The 15,071-nt window shown below is 35.5% G+C and overlaps 1 protein-coding gene across 10 annotated transcripts in view; it reads left to right on the top strand.

Moving 5' to 3' along the window:
* Positions 1-14,461, top strand: part of SESN1 (sestrin 1) — a 110,983-nt gene extending 96,522 nt beyond the window's left edge. For 7 of the 10 annotated variants that reach the window (XM_014839030.3, XM_044757281.2, XM_044757280.2 and 4 more), the window contains 8 exons: positions 765-965; positions 1,634-1,816; positions 3,954-4,196; positions 7,362-7,509; positions 8,750-8,862; positions 10,988-11,178; positions 12,499-12,643; positions 13,272-14,461. In XM_014839030.3, coding sequence (XP_014694516.1) covers positions 765-965; positions 1,634-1,816; positions 3,954-4,196; positions 7,362-7,509; positions 8,750-8,862; positions 10,988-11,178; positions 12,499-12,643; positions 13,272-13,358 — 1,311 coding nt within the window. In that variant the 3' untranslated portion in view covers positions 13,359-14,461. Of the gene's footprint in view, positions 1-764; positions 966-1,633; positions 1,817-3,953; positions 4,197-7,361; positions 7,510-8,749; positions 9,322-10,987; positions 11,179-12,498; positions 12,644-12,751 lie in introns of all 10 variants that reach the window. The other 3 variants (XM_070496719.1, XM_070496720.1, XR_011497886.1) reach the window with 2 other exon arrangements.
* Positions 14,462-15,071: the final 610 nt, after the last annotated feature.

Here is a 15,071-nt window from a genome sequence, read left to right as displayed (position 1 = left end):
ACTGTCTGCTTTTAAGGAAAAGCTTTCATGACCCACATTTTAGCATCTGAACAACTGTTGGTCAACAACACGTTTTACAAAGAGTTGATCAGAGTTAATCATCGTGCTTTGGCAGTGAATCTGTGGGATTAGAAAGCTGTTGTAGTCATGTTGATTTCTAGTATTTCATGATGTTTTTCTAACACCCATATTTAATCCAGGAAAGGCAAGACCTTTTTGACCAATGATACTGCCTCTGCTTATATTTAGATGTTGTTTAGGTGGGCCCATAAGCTGAGTTACTTGGCCTTGAGCATCTCCACAGGCTGGTATGAATCCTAGATAGGATCTTTAATTCTCAATATGTAAAAGCTCCTATGCTTTGTTTTCACAGGGATTGTTTGTTCTTAGTTAATTTTGGTTCTCCTTAAATTGAGTGAGAGTAGGCGTTATTATAAGGAAAACCTTTAGTGTCTGTTTGCAAGCTCTGCAAGTTTGATAATCTAAATCTGGTTCTTTATCTGGATTCTGGCCAAGTTCTGCAAGCAGCCTATCTAGATAGCCTTTAATGATCGGCCTTTGTTGTTTATCCCCTTCTACATAATATGTGACTGTTTATTCTATCTTGCTCCCAGTTGAGTTAAATTTGTAGAATTATAACCTCTCTCTCTTAAGCCAAATTTAATTTGCTTCTAGATGACACTTAGAAGGCAGTATATGCAGATTTTCTTTCTTTAACACTGATTTACAATTTATGTAACCATGGTTTTCCTCTCTTTTCACAGATTCTCCAAGTAGGGAGTGAAGACACACAGATGCATGCTTTATTTGCAGATTCTTTTGCTGCTTTGGGTCGTCTGGATAACATTACATTAGTGATGGTTTTTCACCCACAATATTTAGAAAGTTTCTTAAAAACTCAACACTATCTACTGCAGATGGATGGTCCTTTACCCCTACATTTTCGGCACTACATCGGAATAATGGTTTGTAAACATTCAGTGGAAAACTCTTTATTCAGTGAATAATGGTTTGTAAACAGTCAGTGAAAAATTCTTTATTGATCTTTTTAAGAGATGGTTAATGCTTTAAACACAGGGATAAATACTTATATTCTGACTTCTAGCTGGATTCCTATTAGGTAGTATCCGTTTTTCCTTTCTAAAGTATGTGCTCAAGTATAACAGAAAAAGAAACATGTATTTATCCACTGTTGAGAACCATTTTCCATTAAATAAGAGAATAAAGTAGAACACAAGATCTATTTCACTATTACAAATAGTTTATATTGACATAAGTGGTGCTACTCCTGTTGAGTTTGTAAATAATATTCCATTATTTTATTGTTGGCACTTTGAGTTTGTTCTTAATCTAAGGTTCTGAAAGTTGGTATATAAATAAAATTTGTAAATTTCTAAAGCCCAAATATTTTTACCAGATATTTTGTTTGTTCCTGGACTATTTCTGAGTGCTTTCTATGGTGTATGTGGATTTTTTAAATGTTTATGAAAACTTCATTTCTGTAGTTTATGGAAAATTTGAAAACATACTAATCGAAAACTTAGTTGTTTTACAAATTGTAAAGAAAAAGAATTTGTAGTTGTTCAAGATTTTAATATGTATAGTTAGAATAATCTTTTTGTTCTCTCCTAAGGCTGCAGCAAGACATCAGTGCTCCTACTTAGTGAACCTCCATGTAAATGATTTCCTTCATGTTGGTGGGGACCCCAAGTGGCTTAATGGTTTAGAGAATGCTCCTCAAAAACTACAGAATTTAGGAGAACTTAATAAAGTGTTAGCCCATAGACCTTGGCTTATTACCAAAGAACACATTGAGGTAAGTAGTGAAGTAATATATCTAGGACGTCGTTTAAAGAAAAAATTAATAGACGTTATTTTTTAGAGCAGTTTTATGTTCAGCAGAAAAATGGCACAGCAAGTACAGAGTTCCCATATTTAACCCATCCCCCCACACACAGTTTATCTTATTAACATCTAGATTTAGTATGATGCATTTGCTGTAATTGATGAATTAATATTGATATATTACTATTAACTAAAGTCTATAGGGCTCACTCTTTGTACAGTTCTATGGTTTTTGACAAATGCATAATGTCATGTATCCACCATTACAGTATCATACAGAATAGTTTCACTGCTCTGAAAATCCCCTGTGCTCCACCTATTTCATCTCTCTCCCATTCCCCCTGAATCCCTACAACTACTGATCATTTTTGCTCTCTCTCTAGTTTTGCCTTTTCCAGAATATGGCCTTTTCAGACTAGCTTCTTTTACATATCAGTATGCGTTTAAGGTTCCTCCATGCCTCATCATGACTTGATAGCTTTTCTTTTTATTGCTGAATAATACTCCAATGTATGGATGTACCACAGTTTGTTTATCCATTCACCTATTGAAGTACATCTTGGTTACTTCCAGTTTAGGGCAATTATGAATAAAGCTGCTATAAACATTCATATGAAGGGTTTTTGGTGAACATGTTTTCAACTCAGTTGGGTAAAAAACTAGGAGTGTGACTGCTGGATTGTAGGGTAAGCCTATGTTTACTTTATAAAAAATTGTGAAACTGTCTTCCAAAGTGGCTGTGCAAGTTTGTATTCCCACCAGCTATTGATGAGCATTCCTGTTGCTCCACATCCTTGCCAGCATTTGGTGTTATCAGTATTTTGGATTTTAGCCATTCTGATAGGTGCAAAGTGGCATCTTGTTGTATATCTTTTCAAAACACTATCTTAAAGTAGTTCCTTCTGGTTCTATTTATTAGTAAAGATAATATAATAAAAGTAGATTGACATTCTCTAAAAGTATCTACCATGCAGTAGAAATTCTTGAAAATACATATTTTTGGTCTCTTTCTATTTTGTAGAACATTTTAGCTATTGTTACATAATTGACCCATCTTATCATCAAGGAGATATAAGATTTGAATATGATTAATGCAATGTCTGTATTGTCTAGTAATGAAAATTTACACAAGATTATAAAATAGTGAAGCAGAAGGAACATAGATTTGTAAGATTTGAAGAATTTAAAATAAATGTAATTTCATGATTTAGTTTCAGAGTCAAGTTGTTCAAACCACTATCTTAAAAATTCTTTGAGGAGGCCTGATAATAAAGAAAAGCACAGGCATATTTTATACAGTAGCTTCCACTTTAAATATATTTATTACTTTGGTTTGAGACTTTGAACTAACAACATAGTTAATGCATTCATAAACCAGCATCTAAAATATTGGTAACTGCTTTTAAGCAAAATGCTTTCTATTACATTTTTAAATCGGAATTTCAGAAAATCAAAATAAGAATATGTCATTATCAGATTATGTTAAGGTCTGCTTGTGAATAGATATTCATAAAAATTAAATTAGGGGCTGCCCCATGGCCAAGTGGTTAAATTTGCACACTCCACTTCGGTGGCCCAGCGTTTCACCAGTTTGAATCCTGGGCGTGGACATGGCATCGCTCATCAGGCCACACTGAGGCAGCGTCCCACGTGCCGCAACTGAAAGGACCCACAACTAAAAAAAGATACACAACTATGTACCAGGGGGCTTTGGGAGAAAAAGGAAAAAAAATAAAATCTTTAAAAAAAACAATAGCAAATTCCGGGTTTCTACAGGTCTCAAATTGTAATTTTACACTAAGTTTTCTTTTTTTTTTTAAGCTTCAATGCATGGTTGTGTATCCTTTTAGTTTACTTCTCTGTGTGAACCACTGCCACAGTATGACAACTGACAGACAGGTGATGTGGTTCCACGAGTGGGAAACAAACCCAGCCCACAACAGTGGGAGTGCTGTATCTTAACCACTGGACCATCAGGGCTGGTTCTACACTAGTTTTTATATAGTGACTAATGTTGTTCCCAATAAATTAAGTACCAAGATGAATTATATACTTTCACCAACACCATACTCCAGTATAAAAATGTTCTTTTTTTTTTTTTTCCTAAGGGACTTTTAAAAGCTGAAGAGCACAGCTGGTCCCTTGCAGAACTGGTACATGCAGTGGTTCTTCTCACGCACTATCATTCTCTTGCCTCATTCACATTTGGCTGTGGAATCAGTCCAGAAATTCATTGTGATGGTGGCCACACGTTCAGGCCTCCTTCTGTTAGTAACTACTGCATCTGTGACATTACAAATGGCAATCACAGTGTGGATGAGATGCAGGTCAACTCAGCAGGAAATGTTTCAGTAAGTATCTGTTATTTGTTACACGATTGTCGTAAGACTAATGACAGTAATTGCTGTTATGTTATTTTTTCATTTGGCTTCTTAGAAAATCCACCTTATTAAATCCATAGTGCTATTAGGTCCCTATACCTGTTCATTCAGCAAGTATTTATTGACTGCCTCCAAATGCCTAGGACTAATCTAGTCCTAAGGGATATACAAAATTATAAGAAATTATGCGACCCTTTAGAAGGTTGCAGTTGAGTAATTTTAGCATCAAGAGCCACCAGCATGTAGCTTCATAAGAGCCAGCTAATATTGAGTGGCTACTAAATGGCACTGAGAACAGTGCAACTTGGTGGTAGAGACTTTGTGATGCTGACCACATCCTTTTCTTCCCTTTTGCACAAAAGAAACAAGGTGACTTCTTAATTGTTTATCTTTTAGAAGATTTAATCAGCCTTGATCTGGAAATTTCTCCAGTTTTTTTTTATGTATAACTTTGCACAAATATATATAAAAGTGAATGTAAATTTATTGAAATGCTTTCACCTCTATTCCTTCTCTTCTCTGGCTTTTATATTTTCTCAGTTTTGCTATTACTTTGAAACACATCAGAACGAGTTGAATTTTTTATGAGCAAATTTTAATTCCTGTATACAGTGAGTCAAAATTCCCTCCGCATTCTTTTGCTGTAGTTAAAGAACAAGGGTTTATTTTATGTTTCCAAAGAGAAATCACAGAAACAACATCACAGTCTTCTGAACTTTGCACAGAACTTCTACTTCGCACAGATTTTGTCAGTTGTATACCTTTGAAACAGAGTTCGACAGGTTAAATTGCCTTTAACTTATGTATTTGACTGTGGGCAAGTTATCTAACCTCTCTGAGCCTCCATTCTTTCATGCCTAAATAAAGGTCAAATGCAAGGTTATTGTGAGGTGTAAATGAAATGCCTCTAAAGATGTGAAAGGCCCTGTACAGGGCTTGGCATTTATCAAGTGCTAAATAAGAGGTAGCATTTACATATGGTGAGATCAGCACATGAATGGAAATCATTTTCCCAAGGTTGACCACCAAGCTGTGCTAACAAGGCCCAAAACCATCATTTTCACCCTCTGTTGAGCTACCTGGATTCATGCTATAGGCCTGCATATGGCCACTGATTATTTATCAAAGCTTAGGGGTTCTGAGATGGTCCAAGGGAGAGTATATGAGTTGCTAGGATGCTTGGAGTTGGATTGTTGTCCTTCCCTACCTTTGTTTTAGTATAAGGCTGAAGAAGAAGTACTTGATTGTCTTTAGTTATCCCTCTATTAAATGAGATAATAGTGAAATAATAGAGATTTTTTGTTTCTCTAGTAGATACGCTTCCTATTCCCAGGTGTTGAGTTGGCCTCTTTTAGGTTTACAGCCCACACTCATGGCACTTGACAGTGAGCTGATATAGTTTATTCTTTGGATACATAGCAGATATCTGACTTAGTTCTTCAGATACAAATGGCAAAAAACAAACCAAAAAGAATTTCCTCATACAATATTAACACTTTAATAGTAAAATCAAATGCCTTCACTTCTTTTTTTTTTTTTACACTACTAACAACTTTATAACAGATTATTCAAGAGGCAAAAGAAATACAGTTTGTTTCCTTTCCCTCTTATTTCAGTGTGATCTATCAAGAATAGTCTTTCCTAAGAATACTTAAAATTGGGGCTGTTTATTTTAGAGGAAAAAGGGTAAGCAAAATAGATAAATTAATATAATGAGGGATAATGTGAGTTGACAGATATTTATTTATTTATTTAGTTTTTAAACCTTGGGTCATTCTCTTAAGCAACATAATCCTTTTCGGCCCTTTTTGTTTATTTGTTTGGCTACTGATCCTGTCTCAGGAATAATTATGGAGATCTTGCATCACAAGAATCTTCAATACCTCACAGAAACACTTTGCATCACAAAATTATGAGAGAAACTCCTTAGTATTGGGTATTTTGGCATAACTGTTAGGATCATATGAAAATATAAAATGCAAGTAGTGTAGACCGTTTGTCTCTTAAAATAGAATTATCCTGACAATCATTCCACAACAAATATTTCCTGAATATCTACTGTGTACAAGGCACTATGCTAGGCTCTGAATATGTACTAGCAAATTAAACAGACAGGTCCCATGCCCTTGTGACGGTTTGGTCAGAAGGAGGCAGGCATTAAGCCAGTATCATGCAATAACAATATTATAGACTCTGACTGGTGCTCTGAAGGAAAGAGCAGAGTGCTGTGTAAGAATAATTAGGGTGGCTAGGTTGGGGGTGGGTGTTAGGAGAAGCATGTAATCTGGCACCTGAAGAACCAATAGGTGTAAGCCAGGAAAAGAGTGGAAGAGTAGGGGGAAGAACATTATAAAGGGGGAAACATTAGTTTGGTATTTAAACACTGAGATTTGAAATTTTAAGATTGCTTACTGTATCTCTTTTATAAGATATAATTTCCATGGATTTGATCCATTTTCCATACTAAGAATGCAGCAGTGTATAGAAGTATAAATTGTTTGGCTAGTTTAGGACCACTTGGCTGTCCCTCATGTCTCAGACCAGTCACTATAGATGTGTCACTGCTGTAGTCATCCCAGCAAGTGACAGCTGCTAGCCCCATTTGCAGAGGTCAGGTGGACAACTCCAGCCCTATAAGGACATGTTTCATTCTTAATTGGTAAATTGGATAAATAGAGCTGATTACCATAATTTAAAAGAGTACAGACGTGCTGATAATATGCCCAGTGTACACAGCTGATTCAAAACCACTTATACTTTTTGTATCTTATATGTTTAACTGATTGAGCCAAGTAGAAGTTTACTTTTAAATTATTCAGTTCTGTTTTAAATTGATAAGTGTTAAATTTTTAAAACTTAGCATTAACAGTAGTGATATTACTACTTTTCTAAGGTAATAACATTAGAATGTGTTCTTAAAATAATTTTTCTTATGTTTTAAAATCCTGCATATCTATATATGTAATAGGCCAAAATACTTGTTTTTGATTCATTCATGTACTTTAAAATTATAAGATCTATTTTTCTTATATTCTGTTAACATCCAAATTCTTATAAGACAGACTTAATAAAAGAAAATTCAAAAATTTCATCCAATGTCTGACATACGTAACATTAATTGTATCTTTTCTTCAGGTAAGTGATTCCTTCTTTGAGGTGGAAGCCCTTATGGAAAAGATGAGGCAGTTACAGGAATGTCGAGATGAAGAAGAGGCAAGTCAGGAAGAGATGGCTTCACGATTTGAAATAGAAAAAAGAGAGAGCATGTTTGTCTTCTCTTCAGGTAAAAGCAACCATTACATAGTTGATAAAATTTCTATTGCTTACCAAAAAAAGCCCAACTTTTTTGTTTAGAGAATTTAAATAAAAGTTTTATTACATTAATCCAAATATTTCTTTCCTTTTAGACAGGCTATTGCACAGTTATTCCTACTTATAAATAAAGCAGGCAACCTAGAAAAGGAAGTTATGGTGAATATAGTACTAGACTAAGAAGGAGGACATTTGATTTGTGTTCTAGGACTAAAATCACTGCTGTTAAGCTTTGTGAACACAAGCCACTTAATATGTGAGTGCTCCTTTTTTTCTCTTCTTTAAAATGAGGCAAATGAATTCATAAAGCCCTGAGATTGCCTCCAGCTTTAAAATTCTGATTTGTGAAAAGGAGCTATTTGTTAGACTACTGTCAACAACCTAAATCCTTTATATTTGGCCTTTATCTACATAAGGCTACAGGATTTAATATATAAACCAGGTAATTTAAAGGAAAAAAGTTAATAAAGTGTCTCAAAATGTATTCGGACAATAAGAGTGGGAGAAAAGAAAAAGCACCAAATTTCTTAATAGCAAAGAAAAATCCCAATTTGTATAAAAGGAGGTTAGATGTTAGCTTTGTTTTTCCTTGAGGAAAAGTTTTTGTTTCTGTTTACTTGAAACTATAATCTCATCAACTCCTAAACATGAAGATAATCCAAAAAGGCTTAGAGTATGCAGAAGACATTGTAAAAATTATGATGTACACAACCTCTTTCCTTCATTCACCATTCTTGAACTGTTTCTAGGACCTTTGAGCTGTTGGAGAGATATTATAGATTGTATAATATTAATATTCAACCAAAAAATAGTACAGGTGCTAAAGTTGAGAGCATAGCTGATTTGTTATCACCATAAAGATTATCCAAAAAGGTGTTCATTCTTTGAGTACATACTTTTAAGTAAAATCTAATATCTCTAAATTTGAGTAGGGACACAGGGAGAGAAAGTCTATGAAAGAAAGGAATGAAAAGCGTAGAAAATTCAATCATAAGTATTTTTGTAGAACAGTGAATCTACTTTTACTACAGTCCATTTACTGATAAGTAAGCTATTTCTCTTTATAGTTTTAAGACTTCAGTTGATATTGGTCACTCACTGTCAGAGAAAGGGTTATCCTATTTTTACTTGTTAGAGGTAAAATGAATTTTAACTAGCATCCTGTTTTTGCAAAGCTTACAGTGGCTTTTTTTTTTCCTTAATTGTTTCAGATGATGAAGAAGTTACACCAGCAAGAGATGTATCTCGTCACTTTGAGGATACCAGTTATGGTTATAAGGATTTCTCTAGACATGGGATGCACGTTCCAACATTTCGAGTCCAGGTAAAATCACAACCTGTTGTATGCACATTGATTGGTTAGAAATACTTAAAATAACTTGGATTTGAGAACTATAAAATGTTGCAAAAGGAAGTAACTTTCCTATATACAGGGAATTCCCTTAGGTGTATTTATTGTATTGTTAAAGTTCATAAATCAGTTCAGAATTCAGAACACATTTATCCATAAAACAAAATTACAGTAGTGGTTAGATTCCCAGATGATGCGTAAAAACTCACTTAGAATTCATAATATAACTAAACAATAAATAATAGTTGTATTTGAACCTAGCTAACATTTATAGCATTGGCTTTTCTTCCCCTTTCCTCCTGAGCCCCAGTGTTACAGTGAGGTGATTTCTGCCCTGCCATGCACCAGGCCTGAGTGACAAGAGAAATGTTCTCAGCATCTCAAGCATTGTGTGTCTGGAGGTGGAGGGAAAGAAGATGAGAAAAATCAGAGGTGAAAGATGTGCTTAAGTTAGGACTTTTAGGGACAGTAAATTTTTTTTCTTTTTAATTTGGGTGAGTTCTTACAGATACCATAGAAAATAAATCATGACAATTACAGTAACCTTAATTTCCTTTAAAATATGAACTGAATGCCATTTGAAGCTATGAGACTTTTTGAGGGTTTCAAATTTAAACCTTGGGAGGATTCACTTAAATAAATGTTATTCCAAAATTACTTAACACCTATCTCTTAGAGTGAATAAAGTTAGTGATGTAAGGAGTAGAATTATTCTTGGTAAACTCTGTTTCTTTAGCTTCCAAATCATTAACTTTAAAATACACAGTAAAACTTCCCCAGTACAATTCTGCATATACTGAGTCCATGGAAACTTAGGGACCTGGTGATCCTCTGGGATACCAGGCTCCTTTTCTGTTTCTGCTTGTCAGGAGGCACTGTGCTAAGTGCTTTGCACGCATGTCTCAGCAGCAACAGTAGCTACATCCTCTAGTTCGAGAATAAAACTTGAGAATCATCAAATATTTATCTATTCTGTGCTCTAGTTTCATAAAGCTGCTTCCAGTCCATCAGTAGAAACATACCATAGTTTCAATGTATTTCTTAATCTATTATATACTTAATTTAGATAGGTAAATATTTAATTCAGATGAGTTGATATTCCCAACTTTCCCAATTATTGTGAAGGGCCAGTGTTAAGTAATAACTATTTTACCAGAATTATGAAAATATTTGAGAACAGTAAGATTTTGTTTCTTTGCTCAAGGAAGTACAGTGTTTAAAGAGACAAAAATTAGGCACAAGGAAGAGTTATAGAATATTTCTACTTGATGGTGAAATTGTGTCATGAAAAATAGAGTAGAATTGAAGAGATCATGTGGGCTGGAAATTGTATGGAAAGAGATTAGGATTTGAGAGATTTGAATGGTCCAAAAATATAGGCATTCTAAACAAAGGAGACTGAAGGCAATAACTGAGCTTTGTCCCTCAATCTAAGTGAGCAAAGAGATCATAAAAAACCCCAGCAGAACTGCTGAGAGCTTCAAGCAAAGGATTCCTACTTCTGATTAGTGGAAAATTAATTTAAGATTGGTCAGGTTTATAGGTTTTGACCAGAGTGATGGTATAATATCAAAGAGGTATTTTAGGAAAATAAATATGGGAGCAACATAGAAGGTGGGGCTTATTAAGTTTTGTTTGAGGTGGAAAGAAAAGAAGCAGGGAGATTTAATGTAGGAAAACTAACTAGGAGACTCAGAGTCTGAGTCTCCAGACTGAGAGTCAGAAGAGGGGTAAAGGAAAAGGAATGAGTGATATTTTAGGACCATTTGAATGGCTGCAGTGATGGAAAAGGAGAGCGGACTCGGGAGATGGGTTGCCTCTTGAGGCTGAGTGAGGAGACAGAGAGAGAAAGCTGAAAATTGGAAGAGATTCAGTTGGTTTTTAAATTCACTGAGTTAGAAAACATAACCTTTTGCATGTTGCAGTGTAGAAACTGGAAACATCAGACTGGAGTGCAGGTGAAGCTGGGAGCTATGGATGTACTAGAAAGGCAGTGGATTCCAACTGCCGGTAATATCACCACACTGCAGAGCAGTAGACAGAGAACTGTACTTGGCCACATTTTAATTATTCACATTTGTTCTATTCTCTGATTTAGGACTATTGCTGGGAAGACCATGGTTATTCTTTGGTAAATCGCCTTTATCCAGATGTGGGACAGTTGATTGATGAAAAATTTCACATTGCTTACAATCTTACTTATAATACAATGGCAATGCACAAAGATGTTGATACCTCAATGCTCCGAAGAGCCATTTGGAACTATATTCACTGCATGTTTGGAATAAGGTTAGTCTGTTTTCTTATGCTTATAAAGAGATGCTCTCCTTTGGGCTAAACTGTTCAGGTACTTGGAACACGTGCACGCACACACACACACACACACACACACACACACACACTCAAAACCATCCACACCGCAGTAGCTTATTTTTGTGCTTCAAAGAACTGATTAATCGCAGCTTGGTTTTTTCCTCTGTCCTAGCTAGGCAGGAGGGAGAGTTAGGGACATTGACAGGAGTTAACTGACACGTGCCTCTAGGGAAAGGCAGGGCAAGGAGGCTGGTCCTGGAGCACAGAGGAAGAGAGGCAAATTTTTTCACCGAACATCTTTGATATTTATTCTCTTTGTATCATCTTCTATCTCCTGACACTCATATTTCTACCTTCTTGGAACTTAGTAATCTTACAGTGCCCCTCTGGCTGTTCTCAAGCTCCTTCTGAAACTATTCACTACTCCCATGATACGCATCCTAATACAAAACTTTGATGTCCTGACTGTTAAGTATTCAGCCACATTATTATGTTATATAGGAAATGTGGCCATTATATACCACATTCTAATATATGCACACAAACTCCACGCTACAGTGCTTTCTGAGTATTTTAGCTGTTAAGACAGGCTTTCTCTTGCTATTCATTTTATCACTGGCCAGAATAGTGACGTTAGCTCCTGAATGGTTAGGACCAGCTTTGCAAGAGTTTTTTCCCTTTTCCACTGAAAACTGAATAGGAGACTTCAGTCCCTGTGTGTTCTAGAAACCGTCACCCAGTGGGGCAGAGCAGACTCTGGTGCCTTTGACCATCTTGGCTTAAAGAAGAACAGCCTCTCCTAAGTGTAGACACTGTGAGGCTATCTATAGACCATCTTTTCCTCTGGTACGGGCTCTCTTGCCCCCCATTTTTTTCTCATCTGACCCTAGAAACTCCTGAAAACATGAGAAAAATAATTCTAATTATTTTTATTTACACAAGTAGATTACAATTTATATATCATATAGTACCAATAATAAATATTGTCTGATTAATCCAGCAATATTAGTAAACTCTGTTTCCAGAATTTGTTCCTCAGTGTGATTGCTTGTTCATGATTGTGTAAATATATGCTGTTGCTTGGGCACTGGCAGATTTTCTGTTCATCACCCTAACTTCTCTGTTTCTTATCCCTTTATACTCACCCATCTATCCCCAAGGTAAACATTGTAAAGCTCTTATTTGGGGGGACAGCTGCCTACAAGAATACAGCATTTACTATTGATGTCTGTACTTTCATAAGATGAAAACAGACAATACATTGAAAATATAATAATTCTCACTGTCTTTTAACAGATATGATGACTATGACTATGGTGAAATTAACCAGCTATTGGATCGTAGCTTTAAAGTTTATATCAAAACTGTTGTTTGCACTCCTGAAAAGGTTACCAAAAGAATGTATGATAGCTTCTGGAGGCAGTTCAAGCACTCTGAGAAGGTATGTACCAATTGTGGCTTGTTTATGCTCTAACTTAGCAATGATTCTTATTCTCCTTCGCCTAATCTAATGACTCTCAAACCCTTTCTATCACTTCTACCAACCCAGAGACTATTTCAGCACAGCTGTCTCAGGTGCCCCTTGGAAGGGAACTTCATTATGGTCCTAGAGTGAAAGAATAAAGACAGGGGACAGGTATGGGGGACAGGTGGGCTGGCCCATCTTCAGAAGCGCTGACATGGCTGTCATCCCTTAGGAAAAAGAAGACTTTTGCAAGAGCTCTTTTATTGTTTATAAATAGAGATGTCTGATCTGGTCTTTGCTGCATCTTTACAGAAGTTATGGAATGATGATTTGGCAGAGGAAGTTGGAATTCTAATAAAGCAATGTCTAGATTTTCTGAAATATAACAAACCTCCAATAAGAGATATAATTAACTATAAGCTCAAAACATCTATCAAAAAAGAACATCATATTGCTTTTGTTTTGAGAAATTAATATTCTGATCAGAAAACCCAAGACTTCTAATTTATTCATTGGCACAAAGAAAATGTACTTGTTGATGCACTGAAAAACTGATTGTGAATGCTTATAACCCTACCTAAATGATGTTGTGTTTTATATTCAGGTTCATGTTAATCTGCTTCTTATAGAAGCTAGGATGCAAGCAGAACTCCTTTACGCTCTGAGAGCCATTACCCGCTATATGACCTGATGCCTTTCCTCCGCGAAAGATGATGGAATGATCAGCAGATATAGTCTACAAGGGGAAGGTACTAAGCCCCAGGACCAATGGTAGATAAAAGAATTCAGAAATCCATTGTGCCATGATTCCTTTAGTTTCTGCTATTTTACTGTGGAAATACCACTGCTGGCACAAGCAGTGAATGCTTGGCAGCTTCAAGTTTAGAGCTGTGAAGACAGGCTGCCATTCACAGTATTTTGCTTTTTGACAGTACAAGATGCTGTATAACTGTTTTAATACAGCAAATAGTAACTCTCCAAATCCTGTTGCTTTTATGTTAAGTAAGATAACAAGAATTGGAGCATGCAGAGAATGGGACTTGGATAATGATGTAAGCTTTTATACATAAAGAATTTTAGATCTTGGTGCTGCTATTCCTGCTGGTGGAATGAATAGAGTGGCTGTTCCAGTTAAGCTATTAGTAATAAAAGTGAACACTGCTACTATCTGAGCCTACATACATAATTTGTGTAGTTTCAAATTAAACTTGCATATGTGTTAATTTTTTTGCATCTAAAAAAGCATAGAATTATTACTCACAGCTCGGCAAAGACCATTTTGATGGTAACAATTCATTTCTTTCATTATAGTTTTTGTAAATTCAGAGTTATTGGATGACATTAAATTATACTGGGATTCTTAAAGATTTTCTTCAAAAAGCAATCTTAAATGAAAGTGTGTAAATTATAAGAAAAGCTGGCATCTTTGGATATGCTGTTTCTCCCAAGATTCTCTGACACTGGAGGGCAGCTGTCTTGTGCAGTACTTTTGCTTCCAGCAGTGAAGTTGTGGGAAATGTTGCTGTAGACTGCTGCGCAGTCCCAGGTGCATTCTGCCCCTCTGCTCCTGCCCGCCTCATGGTCCCCACTTTAAAGGTTGTGCAGCTCCTTAAATAATAAAGCTGGAAAATATTCTTAGTCAGGTTATCAAATTTGATTTACAAAAATGCTAACTTTGAAACGCAAACAGGTTTGAAACAATGTATTAAGTACTTTGTATTCTGGAAGCGTGAATTGCTTTTGAAGTCTGTCAGTATTACTGGTATTTTTCAATAAAGAATAATTTTTCTCCAATTTTATTTGCTGTCTCAATCTCATAAAAAGACTTCACAATAAGTAACAATTCTGAGCCTCTATTTACTTTCATTATGTAAGTAGATTGACACTTAATGCTGCAATCAGATGAGAGACTGCTATTAAATGGCAGACTCTTAAAGTTATTTTGAGGGATGCAAAGAAGAGTGGACCTTGATTTTATCTAGGACTATTTTTATCTTGGAAATGACTGATATGGTCCCAGGCCTTGTCCCTTTTGAACTGAGATGTTTTAGAGTTCAAATAGAATTAAGAATTATGAGCAATAAGGACTTACTAGGGAGCAAGTATAGAACAAAAATGACACTGTCAAATAACAAGAAAAAGCTCTAAATTTAATCAGAGCTGTTGTAATAACTCTGTTACTCATCAAAACATTTATTGAGCTCAATCTAGTGCCTATAGATTTATAATGCATGGATGGGGAGGCACAATTTTGAAGAGAGGGGGTACCTGCCTTTAAGGATATATACCCTAGTGAGAAAGACTATCACTATAGATAGAAATTGATTAAATACAAAATATATTGAAGATAATTGTAAAGAAATGGATAAGTCCATTTCTAGTGGGCTTACAATAGCTTATACAT

The sequence above is a fragment of the Equus asinus genome, chromosome 24 (assembly GCF_041296235.1).
Source record: "Equus asinus isolate D_3611 breed Donkey chromosome 24, EquAss-T2T_v2, whole genome shotgun sequence".
Classification (NCBI taxonomy): Eukaryota; Metazoa; Chordata; class Mammalia; order Perissodactyla; family Equidae; genus Equus; species Equus asinus.
This window is presented reverse-complemented; position numbering and strand designations above follow the sequence as displayed.